The 17611-nt window shown below is 39.2% G+C and overlaps 1 protein-coding gene across 2 annotated transcripts in view; it reads right to left on the bottom strand.

Moving 5' to 3' along the window:
* Nucleotides 1-10329: 10329 nt before the first annotated feature.
* The window catches only part of LOC149458002 (proton-coupled amino acid transporter 1-like), a 107074-nt gene continuing 99792 nt past the window's right edge, over nucleotides 10330-17611 (bottom strand). For both annotated transcript variants that reach the window (XM_089682798.1, XM_089682797.1), the window contains exon 11: nucleotides 10330-14851. In XM_089682798.1, coding sequence (XP_089538924.1) covers nucleotides 14577-14851 — 275 coding nt within the window. In that variant the 3' untranslated portion in view covers nucleotides 10330-14576. The remainder of the gene's footprint in view (nucleotides 14852-17611) is intronic.

Raw genomic sequence — 17611 nt, 5'->3', positions numbered from 1 at the left:
TAAATGATACAGATGTCTACTTTTCTGGCAAATTTCATAGCTTCGTATCTCAAGAGGACATGCACCTGTCCTCCATCTCTATAAAGTATTACAGCCATACAGGTACAGACTTGCTGAACTTGGCCATTACAGCTTAGTCCGAGTTCACCAAATATCTGCATTGGTGGTCTATGGCTCCACTCATTTAATTAGTGCCCTAGTTTACTTTACCAATGCACCTGTATTAACACTGCATCGCAAGGCACAGTAAGGCACTACCATGCATTGTGTTACAAACAAACAGCACATTTACCTTTTTTGTGTGTTAGGCAAGCCATTCAAATGATTGGTCTGCCTTAATGCAATGCACCTCAACAGCATGAACCCAGTTTTTTGGAGGTGTGCAGTAGACGTAGACCTTAGCACTTAAACCCTTGCCTCTGAGGTATTCCTAGACACCCCAGAAGACCATGAATCCATAGAATCCTATAATGGCTGCATCCAGTTGTTAAAACAGAGCTCTACCATATTCCCCCAAAATTGCTTAAAGTGATCCGTTATCCCTTTTTAGCTAATTAGAAAGGGAAACAAGTAGGCATTGAGGTCTAAGAAGTCAACCTTGTATGCTTATTCTGAACAAGAGAGTCATCACCCAGTGAAGCCAGAATCAGAACGACAACCTCCAAAAGGTTCCCTTTGATGAACAATCTACTATTCATTTAGACCATATGTATGGAAATGAACAAAGCGCTTGGTACTTGAAAAAAATGAACAGGACATCTTCCCCTACTGTCCATAAGTTATTTTGTCATGTGTAATTATGCTTCGTCAGATAATGCAAAGAAGTCATACAAAATCCAGGGTCATGTAAACAGTGATGTGGCTTCTTCGAGAGCATTAACAAGGATAAATGTATTCAAACCAAAGCTGAAATTTGTGCAATTCAATTAAGAGGACATCTCCACCCATTGCAAATAAGTAATTATGTCACATTATGCAAGTCAGATACTGCTAATAAATCAAACAATGTCCAGGGTCATCAAACAGTGATGTGGCTTCTTCAAGAGTGGCAACAAGGATAGATGTATTCAAGTCAGAGCTGAAATTTGTGCAATTCAATCAAGAGGTTTATTCCTGGAGTGTAGTGTATGCATATATTTGACTGCATTTATGTTTACTGTGATCCACAGTTGCTGTGATAAATTTAGATATAATCAAAATCAGGATTCCGAACAGCAGCTCTTGTATAAACCACAGCGTGCTATGTGCATTTGGCTCTGTTGAAGTGGGAGCAAGTGGTGTTGGTTAACAATACTTCAGACGTGGGGGAAGGATGAAGATGTGTAAACTGAAAGCAAAGAGGTCTGACTATAGGAAGTCCAGAAAGCAAGGTAAAGAGAAGTGCTTGTGTTTACACCAGGCAAAACAAAGATTCATAGGTGTGATAATATAGCTTTTCTTGCTTTTAGCAAATTAGGAATCACTTAAACCCCCCTATCCTTTAACATCTAGATTTCAACAGGCATGCCAGAGAGCTGAGGACGATGGAATAGAGGGTCTTGAGCAGTGTTAATTTTGACGTCAAATTTCAATCTAGTTTTCGCCAAAGTCTTTTGATCAAAATGCCATTTTAACCATTTTCCAACCGCGCTATAGCCGAAGGACGGCTACAGCGCGGTTGTCTAGTTCTGGGACGACGTCCATGGACTTCATTCCAGAACACGCCATCCTGCACACCCCCAGCAGAGCGCACCCAGCTCTGCCGGTGATCGCTGTGTCCTACGGACACAGCTGATCATAGGGGCCTTTTACCACGTGATCAGCTGTGTCCAATGACACAGCAGATCACCGGGTAAATACAGTTGCCGGTTATCAGCTGCACTTTCCTCACGCTGTCACAGCATCAGGAAGGTACTGCAGAGAACCGGCAATTGTCAGGGAAGGGATCGGCACTGATCATCAGGGCACTGATGATCAGTATTGCCCACCTGTGCCCATCAGTGCCACCTACCTGTACCCATCAGTGCCGCCTATCAGTGCAGCATCAGTGCCAGCTCATCAGTGCCAGCTCATCAGTGCACCATCATCAGTGCCAGCTCATCAGTGCCTATCAGTGCTGCCTATCCATGCCACCTCATCAGTGTCCATCAGTGCAGCCTCATCAACGCACATCAGTGATGGAGAAAAATTACCTGTCTGCAAAATTTTATAACAGAAACAAAGAAAAACTTATCAAACTTTTTGCTATTTTTTTGTTTATAGTGCAAAAAATAAAACACCCAGCGGCGATTAAATACCACCAAAAGAAACATCTCTTTTTGTGTGGAAAAAAGGATAAAAATTTCATATGGGTACAATGTTGCATGACTACATAAGTGTCATTCAAAGTGCGACAGCGCTGACAACTGAAAATTGGCATGGGCAGGAAGGGCCCAGTGGGCAAGTGGTTAATTTTAGTCATATTTTAGTCCTTTGGCTAGAATGCCATTTTAGTTTTAGTCGTATATTAATGATCTGAATGATTTTAGTTATAGTTTTATTTTAATCAAATAAAATCTCTAGTACATTTTAGTCAACTAAAATCAAATGGGTTTAGTTAAATTGCAATGCATTATTTAAGCATTTCTCTAGAATTGCCAAACTCATTACATACTCCTGGAGTAAAAATGTAATAATGGTAATCTTATTATTTAGGGTATTAAGGTTTGAACATACACTACAGACACAGATTTAGCCGCTGTGAGATATAACATCTTCATAAATAAAACCAAGTTTCATAAACAAACAAAACATAAACAAACATAAATATTGCTTTTTGACAAACAAAAATGCAACTTAGTGTAGGAAGTATTTAAAAAACCCCAAAAAAACTAAACTCTATTGGCTGTAGTGCCATTGCACGTTACCTGAACATATTACCATCAATAAATATTAAGAAAACATAAAAGAAAAGCCTTTTTATTTATTTTTTTCTTTCAGCAGCTTAGAAGATGGCCTTATTCTTAAGTGGTAGTGCAGAGTTAATTTTTACGTCAAATTTCGAATTAGTTTTAGTCATAGTCATGACTAAATGCCATTTTGGTTTTAGTCGTATGTTAGTCATCTGAATTGTTTTAGTTTTAGTCATATTTTAAATGACTAAAATAGTTTTAATATAGTTGTCAAAATGAACACTGGTCATGAGATAGCAGATCTGGTTGGTTGGTAAGAAGATAGGGATTGTCTGCTAAAAGTCTGAGTATGTCTGTGTACCAGGTTTTTCCTGGCCAGTTTGAGGCAATTAGAATCACTGTTTTGCTCATTTGCTTTATTTTCTTGAGCAGATGGAGAATTTGAACTGAAGGAAGCAGTAAATTAGCCTGAACTGAAACCAGGAGATTACCAAGGCTTCTGAGGCTAGAGCTAGAGGATCCCGGAATCTGGCAACAGACAGAGGCAGCTTATTGAATTTGAAGACTAGGATGTCCACATCTGGGACCATTCCCCTTGGTCCAGTCAAAGGTCACTGAGATAATCCGCTTTCCAGTTGTCCACTCCTGGAATGTGGACTGCAGAGATTGCTGGATAGTATGTTTTTGTCCAAGACAGCCACACTCCTGGTGGCACCTTGATGGTTGCTGTAGGCAACCGTCATGATATTGTCTGACTTCACCCTGACTGGGTGCCCATTCAGAAGGAAGGGCCTAGTGCTACAGAACCAACCTGACTGCTCTGGTGGTAACCTTGGCTTTTCTCAGAAAACAGGTTCCTTGGACTTTTGGGAATTTGAACACTCCTCCCCAGCCTAAGAGACTTACATCTGTTGTGATAATTTTCCAGTGATGGAGTAGGTAAGACTTTCCTACTGTTAGGGCTGGGGTGGAGATCAACCCAGACAGGAGCATTAGCAAAATCAAGAGAAGGAGCCTGCTTGTTCCAGGTTACCAAGATATTTTGTTGGAGAGTTCTTGAATTTGATTGGGTGAATGGTTTTGTTTTGAAGGAGGCTACTATTAGGACTACAACTCTCATGGAAAATCTCAATGTGGGATGTGTCTTGGATCTTAAAATTTGAGCATGTCCTCTTAGAGAAAGAACTTTCTTTTCTGGTAGAAAGACTTTTACTTGGGATGTGTCCAGGAGCAAGCCCAAGTAATTCCAGGCAAAAGAAAGGTAGAGGAGTAGTTTTTTTTAAATTGATTAACCAGCTGCAGGCCTGGAGCATCTGAATGGACATTTTATGATAGCTGCAAGGAAGATTAGTCATTCATAATGCCCTGAGTTTTGAGCAGGGCAAGCAGAGCATAGGTTAAAGAGCAGTGTCATAAACTGGAAGTGGCTGTCTGCTGATACAAAGGACAGAAAGCATTGATGAGGTGGGTAAATGGGAACATGTAAATAGTTATCTTGGATGTCCACAAAGTTGCAATTACTGACTTTGTGTATTCCATGCAGAATTTTACAATTTGAAGAAATGTGTTGAGCGATTTTAAAACCAGAATAAAATAACATGAACACCCCTGTATAGAAAACCACAAATGGTCAAATGAGTGGTGGGGCCTTAAAGGGTACAGTATAAACAACACCATGACACACCATATGAAAAACATAATACAAAATGTTATTAGAACAACACAGGTAAAATACACCTTCCAGGCCATCAAATTTAGAGATGTAAAATTTAAGACCATTTTTCATTAATGCTATACCTAGTGATACCAATGACACAAATAGAGCTTTCTTTTGGTGGTATCTGATCAGAGCTGTTTTTAAAAAAATTATAATATAAACTAAAAAATACCAACAATTTAAAAAGAAAAACATGTTTTTCTTAGTTTCTGTTAAAATATTTTGCAAACAAATAATCTTTCCTAAATTTAGGCCAAAATGTAGTCTGCTACATTTCTTTGATAAAAATAAAATTAGTTTGTAGACGCTATAAGTTTCACAGAGACTAAAAAACTATGGTTTATATATTTGAAAATTGACCAAACCTGATGTACTGACTGTCTCATTTCTTGAGGCCCTAAAATGCAAGGACGGTACAAATATCCTCAAATGACTCATTTTTGGAAAGTACACAGTCCAATGTATTTAGCAAGAGGTATTGTGAGTTTTTTGAAGTTGTGATTTTTGTCACAATTTTTTTTCCACTTTTTTTTTTCTTTTTACATGCTGTCACCAGTGCAGTGTTATCATATGACTGGTGTGGCAGGTATCAGGGATACTGACTTGTGACAGTATATACAAAAAATAAACAAATACATTTTTTTTATTCTAATTTTTAACATTTTCTATTTATTTCATTTACATTTTTTTACATGCTATCATCAGAGAAGTTCAGTATCACCATAGTGATCCTGTACTATTCTTACACAGTAGTCCATCCAGTTCAACCTGTGTGGGTGTGTGTGTGCTCATTTCAAAACTCAAATCCTATATCCCTGTCTATTGTGTTCACTAAGATGCCCATCTAAGAGTTTTTTTTTTTAAACGATCAATATTTCCTGCTGACAATGATTGTGGAAGCGAGTTCCACATCCTTTCTGCCCTGACAGTGAAAAGCTCCCTAGTTTGAGCCTAAACTGCTTCTCCTCCAATTTCATTGATCGACCCTGTGTCTTGTTATACTCCCTGAAAAATAATAGTTTATTCCTTATGGTAGAATCGCCATTGAGGTATTTGTATATCGCACTCCTATCTCCTCTCAAGCTTCTCTCCTCCAGGGAGAATAAGTTTAATGTGTGTAGCCTTTCCTCATAACTGAGGTCCCCCAGGGCCCTTATTACCTTTGTTGCCCTTCTCTGTACTCTCTCCAGTTCTAGCACATCCTTTCTGAGGATTGGTGACCAGAACTGGATGGCATACTCCAGGTGCAGTCAAACCAGAGTATTGTAAAGTGTCAGGATTATTGTTTTATCTCTGGAGTAAATACCCTTTTTTATGCATGCTAATATTCTGGTAGCTTTGCTTGCTGTAACTTGGCATTGCATGCCATTGCTGAGTCTGTCATCTACTATGACCCCCAGATCCTTTTTCATCCTGGATTCCCCACAGAGGTTCTCCCCCTAGCATGTAACTTGCATTTATATTTTTTGCCCCAAGTGCATTACTTTACATTTTTCAACATTAAAACTCATTTGCCCACTTAATGTTATTGAGGTCTTCTTGTAAGGTTTCTATATCCTGCTGGGATGTTATTGTCCTACTTAGCTTTGAATCGTCAGCGAGGTCAGGTTAGGTGCATTGCTTTGGCCAATCACAGCGCATGATGATGTCACAAGGGGGCGGGGTTGACCCACTACTTTTGGCAATATAGTGTATAATTTATTCTTAAAATTCCTTACTAATCCTAATCTGAGCAGAATTTTTTTTAATGGTAAATTACTGCAAATTACTCCCAGTACTCTGAGTTACCCCAAGTCACCTCACTATATTCTTAGTATTACAAATTTACTCCTAGTTCTTCAGGTTACTCCTGGTACCTCAAATGTACTCCCAAGTACTCCAAAATACTCTGAGTTACCCCTAAGCCACTCCCAGCACTCCAAGTCACTCCCAGCACCCCAAGATGTTCCAAAATAGTCCCAAGTACTTCCAAATACTCCCAAGTGCTCCAAGATGCTTCCAAATACTCCCAGATACTCCCAAACACTCATCCCAGGAACCTCACAATACCCTATCTCCCCTGCTGTGTTCTATTACCACGCTCACAGTGCGCCTGCAGCTCCTGTCAGTGTGCTTGGGCTCTTCCTGTCAGTCAGCTGACCCTCTGATCCTCCTGTCAGTGTCCTCCTCCCAACTCTGTAACCATTTTTCCCCAGCTTACCAGCTCCCCCTTTCAGAGTATCTGACTCTGTCACTACTCCTTCAGCGGCCCTTCTCCCCCGCTTTGAGGAGACTGCCTCAGTGTTCCTCCTCCTCCTGCCCACAACATTCAGCATCCACCTCTCAGTGAGGTGATCAGTTTCGCCCCGGCATGCCTCTCCACTGGGGGGGGGGGGGGCATTGATCAGTGATGATTACTGTTATAAGCAATCGTTTTAACTGTCATGAATGGCTTTCATTCATGACAGATTGCTTGCCATCGATGCTATGAATGGCTACAGTTAATCACATGGTACAGGGCTGCTGCGAATGGCCTTGTACTATACGATCAATCACAATAGTAAGCAAATTGTCATGAATGGCTGCCATTCATGACAGTTTGGTTTACATGTTATCACGTGATCGCTATGATTGGTGATAGCAATCATGTGATACCCTGGTCACTGTGAGGTTATACCGAGCACTTTGATCCACTGTGTCACAGGATCGCACCGCTGCTCGCCAGTGCGCATGAACAGGGCGACGTACAGGTACGCGCTGTGCCTGCTCATACCACTGGCCAACCGTTAATATACTATTGCTGGTCGGCAAGTGGTTATATTGTTTTGAAATAGATAAGGTTTAATTTTCATAGAGTATTATTAAACATACATAATATAAATACAATTTTGGTGTAGTGGGCATGTTTCAATCAGAGCTCCTGTCCTCATCTCCATCTTGGTACTAAGCTGTCCCCCTTTTTTTTGGCATAAGACAAACTGGATCTGCCCATCGCTGATGATGTTTTCTGTTTTTCTTTTAATTGATTGTGTAAGTAAACACATTGCTGGTATCTTAGGTAGGATGTACTTTTGAATACAAAGGCATCATTGTGATAATATAACTTTGGAAAGGACAATCCATTTGTATTACAGATAAGGGGATAATTTCTTGTTTTCCTGAAGAAGCAAGCAATGACCTATGAAACGCATTGAAAGAGGAGACCCCCGTTTTTATCATTTTGAAAATAACCAACTACTGGAATTATATATATTGAATGAAATTTATGTATGTAGAATGTGAATTTTAACCTCAGCAACATGTGAAAGGAATCTTTTTTTAATGTTTGATTTTAATTGCTATAATAAAAATGTATATTTTTATATGAGACTGGCGATTTTGGTACCTTGAAAGTCCTAATATTGTTTTCTTGGAGGGAATTTGTTATGATGTTCACTGTCCTAGTCCAGTTAGCTGCAGTTTGACATACTGAAATTACAGCAACAGCTGGTTGCAGGGCTAGGCCTGCAAGATTAATACCAGCTTTTAGGAGCATCTCAAGCATTCTATCTGCAGAATCTTTAAAGGAGAAACATCTTCAATAGGTGATATGTTTGCTAAGGAGAGATGACAGGATCAACTCAGGAGAACAGTCTCTGCACATCATGCAAGCCCAGCCTGTAATAGGTGATACAAGCCTCAGCCTAATGCTCCATACACACTATAAGAGAATTGTCCGAAAATTTTCAAACGAGGACCGATCGTCCGATAACCGGATCTTTAGTACACAGCTTTCGAGAGTCAATCTTCATGCAACAATATCAGAAGGGACAAGCACGAAATTTTTTCTCTTACAATACCAGATTGTGTGATTTTCGTTTAATCAGTACAGTAGTCATCTGAAAATACATCACACCCCTTGTTCTTGAGTCCTGGTAGTGACGAAACGCATCAAGGGATGTGACGTCGGACGCACACGGAGGAACCAGAAGTAGCGGAGCGGCCATCTTGAGTAGTGGAAAAGCATACCAAACACTACTGGAAAAAAAACAGACAATCGTTTGTCTGATATTCTCATGGTGTGTACGGGGCTTAAGTCACTCAATCCATACCCCCCCCCCCCAGATGTGTTTGCCCCACCCACAGGGCTTAGTCATGGAGGTAAGGATTACCTCCATGACCAAGCCCTGTGGGCAGGGTGAAGCATGTCAGGGAGTATGGACTGGATGGAGTTAGGCTGAGGTTGCTATCACCTATTACACACTGGGCTCACATGGTGTCTGGTGGCAAAGATTTTGGGAGGAGTGAAAATTCTTTCAATCGTGATCCAGTTATAGAATGCATATGCGGTTTATGAACATGGAATGTTTTGCATGGCTTTGAAGGTCTCTCTGTACCAAAAGGGGCATGGCAAGTTGGGGGGAGGGGTCAGCTTGCACAATGCCAAGGCTTTTCGGGTGAGAGGCAACAAACCTTTCAACGTCAGCAAGCATGTTGCTTGAAGTTATCTCTGCGCCAGAGTGACATTCTGGGGAGAAAAATCTTTTGCATCCTCCTTTAAAATTTCCTTAATATCATCTTCACTTCCTTTGGTGTCTGAATCCTCTAGGATTGTCATATCAAGATCCAACTCTGGTCCAGAATGAGAGTAGAAGAGCTATGGTATTTTTGAGCCCTGGATGGATGAAGATGGTTGTATTAACAGTTCAAAGTGTTGCCAGTGTCCAATCACCCAAAGGTACCTTTGTACACATGGTATATGAATATTCTATGTCCTGTATTGTATAAGATACTAGCAGTTTCTGCAATATTTACCTTCAATTCAGCGATCCCCCTTGCAGTACTTTTTTCTGCTGCTAGATATCCTCAGTCTGATGGGTAGCAACACTTCCAACTAAGCTCAGGTCATTCCTGGCCTGTTAATGGACAGTGAAGGTAGAGGAAAGACCGTGAATGTATGTTGGTCAAGCTTTATTGCACTACACAGCAACAGTCAGTTTAGCAGGGAAAATATGTTTACAGGTGGCAAGACCACACAACATTCCTTATGAGTAAGCTGTTGCTCTTCACGGTCCAGACTTTGAGCAGTGAAGTTACTCTGCTGTGCTCTGTAACTATGAAAGAGAAAACTGTGTCCCCTTCCTTGCTGAGCAGAGGTGTGTGATATGTCTAGCAGATTGGATGACACTAGACATGCAGTCTGTTTACATTTGACCACCCCATAGAGAACAGTGGGCTGTGTCTGTGATTGCCCACTCTGTACAAATGGAGCGGACACAGACCTGTCATCCACCTGCTCAGCAGGGATCAGTGGACAGATCCTCCTCTGAGCAGGCAGATCTGCATGATGGAGTCCACCAGTGTGAAAAGGCCCTTACACAGATGTACTTCAACTGTGAATGTGACATTCAGACCAATAAAACAAAGTTTTGTGATTTGTAGTTTTGTAAAAAGTTAAGAAGCATCTTACATTTAAAATGTAAAGTATAGTGTAACTTCCGAGCATTTGTGTTTACTCTTCCAGAATTATTTTATTATATTACATAGTACATAGATTTGTACAATGTAGGTTAACCAACAGAGGAAGCAGATCCTCATTTTCTCTTACAAAATGAGTGAGATAAGCTATCAGCCACACAAAGATGGCATGAGATCACATGAGCAGGCTGACTTCTGGACATGCACTGTAAGGAGTAAAGCACAAACACCAAGGAACCTGTGTATGTAATGTAAAAAATAAATAAATAAATGGATGCAACTATTAAGATATACAATAACAAAATATACATAGAAACAAGGTTTTTAATATATTGACACAATGAAAAAAAATACATCCAGATTATTATTTACATGTGTATCATAAAAAGAAAAACACTGAAAGGACTATACATTCACTTGCAGAACGTCTGTATATTCATGTTTTAGTTACATGAAGTGAGGCATGATTTGTTCTCACACCAGGAAGACCTATATTTATCTATTCTCTTGGATGGACTTCATAGTCATGGCCACACTATGTCCAAGTTCCTGCCACCTCCTTGGGAGCAGATTCTTATTTACCCCTGTGGATAATTCAGTGCATAATTTCCATATGACAAATGTTTTTAGTGAATAAAGAATCCACTCCAGTAGCAAGGGGAGGAAGGATGTTTGACTAAATTTATTTACCTGGATCTTGGATTGCAGTAAAAACCCTGAAAAGGTACTGAACTCTTTCCCATTTTACTTGCCATAGAAAATTGGAGTCTATGTTAACATAAATTTGTCAGAAAAGAAAAGAAAAAAAAAAAAAAAAAAAAAAAAAAAAAAAAAGAGTTTCCTCCACTGTGTAAGAGAACATAGTGCTCACATTTATCTTGTGTAACATTAAAATATTGGAAATATTGTGCTTCTGCAAATCAAAAGCGCCCTTCAATCTGGTTTTGTATTTCTCTACAAAATAATCATATTCTTAAAACACTTAGAGCACAAGTATCCAAAACCTGTGACTCAAACTGATAAAGTCAACACTGTGAGCCAATCAGACTCAGGTACATGGCACAGTAATGACAATTTAACACAGGAAGCCTAAGTACAGCATGGCAGAATATAGTACAACACAACAGTCCCCCCCCCCCCCCGTCCATTCAGCAAGTTGGAGCCAGGGAAGTGACAATTTGCATTGCTTACAGCAAATAGAGAAAAATGGGGTCAGCTACTTGACTTGACAGTGTAGGAGGTGTGTGTGTAAATTACAAAACAAAATTACATATCTTTTTGACAGTAACACAGGGATACAGTGGTAATTAAATCTCTATGCCACAAGGAGAATTAACAACTTTTTGGTAGCCCCCTGCTATGTAGCACACTGAAATCAATGAGTTGCTAATAAGATGAATGCTAATGTGTAGTTGAAACGCTTCATAGCACAGAGATGTCAGTTGGAGCAACAGGTTCACTATAGGGCCTATTTCACATCCATGCATTGTGGCAACACAGGTTGCTGTAATGCATGGGAACACACCATACATGGTGCCATTCATTTTCAATGGCATCCTACAGAAGAGAGAGGCATATGCTTCTGGGGATAAGAAGATTAAAGCAAATCTGTAGCTTTGCCTTAGATAGGTAAAGCTCAGGTTTGCTGTAAGCAGCTCACAGAAGTATATTTCACTGCTTTATGTTAAAAGTGTCTAATATCATTCATAGGTAGCCAAATGTGCAAATAACATTTGAAAATCAGTGCTGTATTCCCTATTGTGTATAGTAGCTACACTATTTAAGCAGGAGGAAGAAGAAAAATCAGACATATTCTTGTAGATCAAGTCCTCATGCCCACTGTGCATTTTAAAAACGCCATTAATGTTAGCTGTATAAAGTCACGTTTATTTGCATTTTTACATTAACGTTTAGCTGCGTTTTTCATGTCTGCATTTTTTTTTTACCACAGTAACCCCCCCCCAAAAAACATTTTGGCTCAAAAAATGCCCAAAAAACGCCGACTCGCCGTGTTTTGCTGCTTTTACCAGTGTTAAGAGTGTTTTTACAGTAACAAATTCCTCTAGAAATCCACCAGTTTTTTTTTCCAGCCAAAAAAATGCTGATTAAAGCCTATGTGTGCATGGACACATAGGATAACATGCTGGGGAGTTCACTGGCTGTAGAAAAAAAAAAAACGCCAAAAGCCAAAAACAGCAACTGTAAAGCGTGCATGAGGACTAATAAATATGATGTAAACTATACCACCACACAGTTGTGATAAAATTCCTGAAATATTTTCCTTATCACTTATTTTTTACTAAAACACTTTTATACAAACCAACTTATAATAAACATTTGTTCATTAAAAGAAAAATTACTTTAAATACAAACTAAATCTGTACCCGCCAGAGATTAGATACACAATACAATAGCAACATGTTCTACAAGTGCATCTTTAAAGAACAATGAGGCAAACATCAACTAAAATGGTAAACCAGGCTTGCAGTAGTGCCTGCTATGTAAGCTGATGGCACACAGGAGGGTTTTTATAAGGGTGAGAATCACAGATGCAAAGATGTTCATTAGTGGTCCAATAAGCAGTGGCACAGAGTTCTTTGTGTCCTTGCAGAGACCTATGTAATAAATACATGTGTCTCTGCATTTGGTATGAATAAGACCATAATATCCTATGCAAGTCAAATCTGCATATTTTTTCCATCAGTTTTTCTTTTTGTATGATGTCAGCGAGGCCTTAATATTAAAGGCAGCCTTTTTTTAAGCACCATGTATTTTCTCAGATCACATAAACACAGTTTCAATCATAGGCCTAAGTACTATGGGAAACAGCTGGAATGTGCCATTTCGTACGCCAGACATGCAAATAACATGTAATCTCGAAGAAAAATATAAGACTTACAGATGTTTAAATCTATCTGGGGCCAATGCCACCAGGAGTCTAAAGAGACATTTTATAATGCACCCATTTTTAGAACATTCACTATTGTATATTCCAAAAACCCTAATTTTAGAAAGAACCATTATATATATATATATATATTTTTTTTTTTTAATTAAGCTGGAGTGGGATGGCTTTTAATCCCCAACAAGGTCTTTACAGCTCTTAATAGCCCTAGCAAGGGATCTCCTTCTACTCGACAGCTCTTTGATGCCACCAATCCAAGTGGATTTCCTGTATATTCCTATTGAGTTCACTTCAGAATGTAAAGAGAATCTTAGGTTGCTTTGCACTGCTCCCTTTGGTATGAAGAACTAATGTTGGCAAGTTAGCTACTCTACCCAAAATAAATTTATGAAAAAAAGAAAATCAAAGGCAACACCTACTAAGTATACTGGCACTTAACCTCCCCCAAAAAGAGGTTCATAACACTGAAGTGTGATAGGAAAGTGTGTATCCACTAAACGTTGTTACAACGCAGATTGATGAAAACTGGGAATTATGGGCTTTTGTGGAATGCCCCACTTTAAAGGGTAAAAGTGTGAAAAAAAAAATAACATACAATTACTTCACAAGCTATGTTTGAAAAGCAAAGGTAATTTTTAATAAAATTCAATTCTATCAGCAGGGCTGTAATTTTCTGTATAATTCAATGTAATATGTCAACTTGGAGGGGTTCTGTACAATGTTGGTGTACGGAACGCCCCCCAGAAATGTAATTTGCTTGTGTGATTGGCTCACTGATTTTCCCAAAAGTCTGCACTAAAATAAGTCAGAATTTAGGCATTTTTTGCAACAAAAAAGTATTTTTTGGTGAGATACTGCCAAAGTGTTTCACTTCTAAAGGGATTCAGATCCTGCAATTTCCTCATTAAAACACTGCAAGTGCATCTGTTGACTGATATTTAAAAAGTCACTCCCATTGAGATTCACTTTGCACGCTGACATAACCACACAGTTTTTTTCTTCAGTGCAGAAACATGTAGAAATCTGCAACAATCTTTTTAAAATCCTTGCAATGTACATCCAGAGGGTCTGGATTTTTCTTAACAAAAGTGCAATTACTCCTACCTTTTCATTTTTAAAAGGGATAGTTTACATCCGATATGTCGGTTGTAGGTAGCATGCGGTAGCCAAAATTATTTGTTTTTTTATATCTCTTGAAGCTCCAGTTGTGGAGTCAGCCAGAAATATTTCCCAGCTTTATTGCACAGGGACAGTAAGTGGAATAGGTACGTAGGCCTGGGAGCTCCACTGTAGAGCTCTCACCACTCTATTTCCCAAAAATGTCAGTAGATGGTTCCATAGACAATTCTGCTTAGACTAAAATATAAGGTGGACTGCCACTTTAAATAATTTTATACATCTCCGTGACTTAGGGACTGATTTCTATAAAGCATGTTCATAGACTTCTATTATTATGCTAAACAATAAAAGGAAAACTGTCAAAATATTATTACATCAAGATTTTATCGAATCTGAAAGAACCTAAAATAAATACATTCGTGAGACAGTGATGGTGCAAGAGTGTACATTTATAAAAGAGTACATTCTGATCTCTCAGCTTCCACCTTTCCCCTGTACCTGCAGATATCTTGAGGGGAAACATCTGCCTTTACTGAACCACATACAGAGTGGAGTTAATATGACCTGGATGAGATTCTGGTGCTATCAGCTCCCACAAGGTCACGTAGGTTCCAAACACAAAACCCAGGAAGCCCACCAGGCTGATGAAAACGTCTTTGGCTATGATCCAGCGGCTGAGACCTTCTGAGTAATATGTGACAATCTCTAGAAGAGGTGGGATTATCAGAGCCAGAGCACTGCTACTTACAGATCCCACCAATGAGATGACAATGTCCAAACGAGGGATGAGGATGGCCAGGACACCTGCCAAAAGATACAATCAATCATCATCTGAATATGCAGTCTTTTAAAAAAAAAAAAATTAAAGCTGAATTTATGCATCTCGTGTTTCAACTTTCCAGCATCTGCCAAAAGATAAAATATCGACTTTTTTTATATTTACTTTTTCCACAACATACAAAAAGCTGGCCAAACAAGAGGTAACTTCCACCACTTCCATCAACTGGGTATGGAATATATACTATATATGATCAAAAGTGGTGGCTTAAAAAGAAGCAATTTACTACCTACAAGTCTGAACAGTCAATACAATCTTGCCGGGCTATATATTGCCAGCTTAAATGCAAGTTATTGAAAGAAAAATCAGTGAAAACCAGAAAAAAAACTACAGCAGTTTTGTCAAACTCAATCTGATTTTTCTGCTGGGTTTATTCAAGGCAATTTTAATCCCATCTTGATGCAGTTGAATGAAAATACATTGGATCATTCAGGGTTCCATCACAGAATCACAAAGCTGCTACCTTCTCTGTGGCCACATTCAAAACGTAGTTTATAGAGATACTATTCATCTGTAGGTGCTCCAAAATTTAGCTGATTAAAGTAGAACTATAGCAAAAAAAATTTTTTTTTTTTTGGATAGAGTGTGGGAGCATTATAACCCATCAGTTTATTTTTTGCCATCGGTGGTCTATTGGGGAGATTTACTTTCACTTCCTGTCCCACAGCCAAAACAGGAAGTGAGAAGAAATCCCTCAAATTAAGGGGATTCTTTGGGGACCCCCAGGTCACCAGAACTAGTGCCCCCATTGGAAGATTCCCCCTCTATTACTTTTTTGGGGACAACCCAAAATTTGGGGCTTTCTTTACGTTCACTTTTGATAATGGTAAACAGGACAAACAGAGAGGTATAAAAGAAAGAGAAAGGTGCGCCAGACTAAGTGTAGTACAATTATAACAGTTTATTGCACACCAAATTAAAAACTAGGTATCAGGCATCAAATATGGTAGGAAGAGGAGGACATCATCTATGCTGCACATCATGGGCGGATGGCTACAGTGCCAGGGTATTCAGCGGCTGACGATCTAGGCGGGTCCCACGGAAGGAAGCGAGGACGGCAGGCGCCCCCTTGGACGATTTTTAGCAACGTCCTGACGTCACTTCCGCCCGGCGGCCATCTTGGATGCACCTCAAGCTGGCCCACCTATACACGCTGATGTGAGAGATCAGCAGTGCCTGCCCTGGATAACGGTTCTCCTCTGCGCCGCAACTCCCGGCTACTGCACCTGCCGTCCTCGCTTCTTTCCGTGGGACCCGCCTAGAGCGTCAGCCGCTGAATACCCTGGCACTGTAGCCATCTGCCCATGATGTGCAGCATAGATGACGTCCTCCTCTTCCTACCATATTTGATGCCTGATACCTACCCACATCTTGTGAGTTTTTAATTTGGTGTGCAATAAACTGTTATAATTGTACTACACTTAGTCTGGCGCACCTCTTTGTTTTATTCTTCTACTACAGAGTCCGGTTTACTCTGGAGAGTGCAAGCCTCACGACGGTGTCAATATTACAGCTATATATATATATATATATATATATATATATATATATATATATATATATATATATATATATATATATATATGTATGTATGTATGTATATACACACACATATATATATACCACCCATTTTAATCCAGTATTGTTTGTACCACATGCCCCTCCTTTTCCCTCTCCTCCCCCCCCCCTTTTTTTATTATTATTAAGACTTTTTGAGTGAACTTTATACCCACCATGATCTCTCTTGCGCCAATTACATTTCTGCTTCAAACAGAGAGGGTGAATCTCCCTGACCGAGATACAGACAGCAATAAAAACCTAATCGGTGTTCTAATCTATCTCCACTCTATTCCAAAAAAAAAGTTTTGCCTTTAGTTATACTTTGAGCCTAATGCTTTATTAAATATAACAAAATGTGTCTGTAAATGTAGTCTAAATGAAATGTGTGTTATAAAATGCTGAAAATATCATTTTAACCACTTAAGGTGGCATAGAAGTGTTATACATAAGAACAGTTATATAAAACCATATTTTATATTCTTCTCTCTCGTTAATGGAGTACTGATACTATCAATTTAGCTAAACACAGACATATGGGGGCTGCTGTTCAGGAAATGTGGGGACTGCCACTTACATCTTTGGAAAAAATGCTAGTTGTCTGGTTGTCTTTGGTCTGACAATTCCTAAATTTATCCAAAGCTATTAGATTAACAAAACCACAAGAAAACTAACATTTTCAGGAGTAGAGATTAGCGATAGAAGCCTATGCATATCTCTTGGTACAGGAAAAATCAAGAGTAAAGCGGCCATACATGGGTCAAATTCCGAACAAATTTTCTTTGGAAAATTGTACCTAAGAATTTTAATCCGCATTTTGCAGCATTGGTGGGCCGCAGCAACGGTCGATTTTTCTGCGGCCATTGAATTTGAGTGATCGGTCATGTTGGAAACTTTTTGAAAAAACAAATACATTTCTAAACAAATGATGGGAGAATCGTAAGAGAAATATAAATCAAATAATAAATGAGCATGAGCTGTGACCTGGGAAAAAAAATTTAGATTCCTGGCCATGAAAATTCTTTTCTGCAGCAACAGAAGGTGAAGTTGAAGGCTTGGTTGGTCAAATTTCAAAATCAATGGTGGCACCATTGGATTACGCAAAGCACAACATTTTTAAAGAAAATGAAACCGGAATTTGTCCCATGTATGGCCTGCATTAAAAGGTA

Source organism: Staurois parvus, unplaced genomic scaffold, assembly GCF_062004578.1.
Source record: "Staurois parvus isolate SC_StPar_1 unplaced genomic scaffold, SC_StPar_1.0 ptg000298l, whole genome shotgun sequence".
Taxonomy (NCBI): Eukaryota; Metazoa; Chordata; class Amphibia; order Anura; family Ranidae; genus Staurois; species Staurois parvus.
The sequence above is the reverse complement of the archived record's forward strand: the minus strand, read 5'-3'. Positions and strand labels throughout refer to the sequence as shown.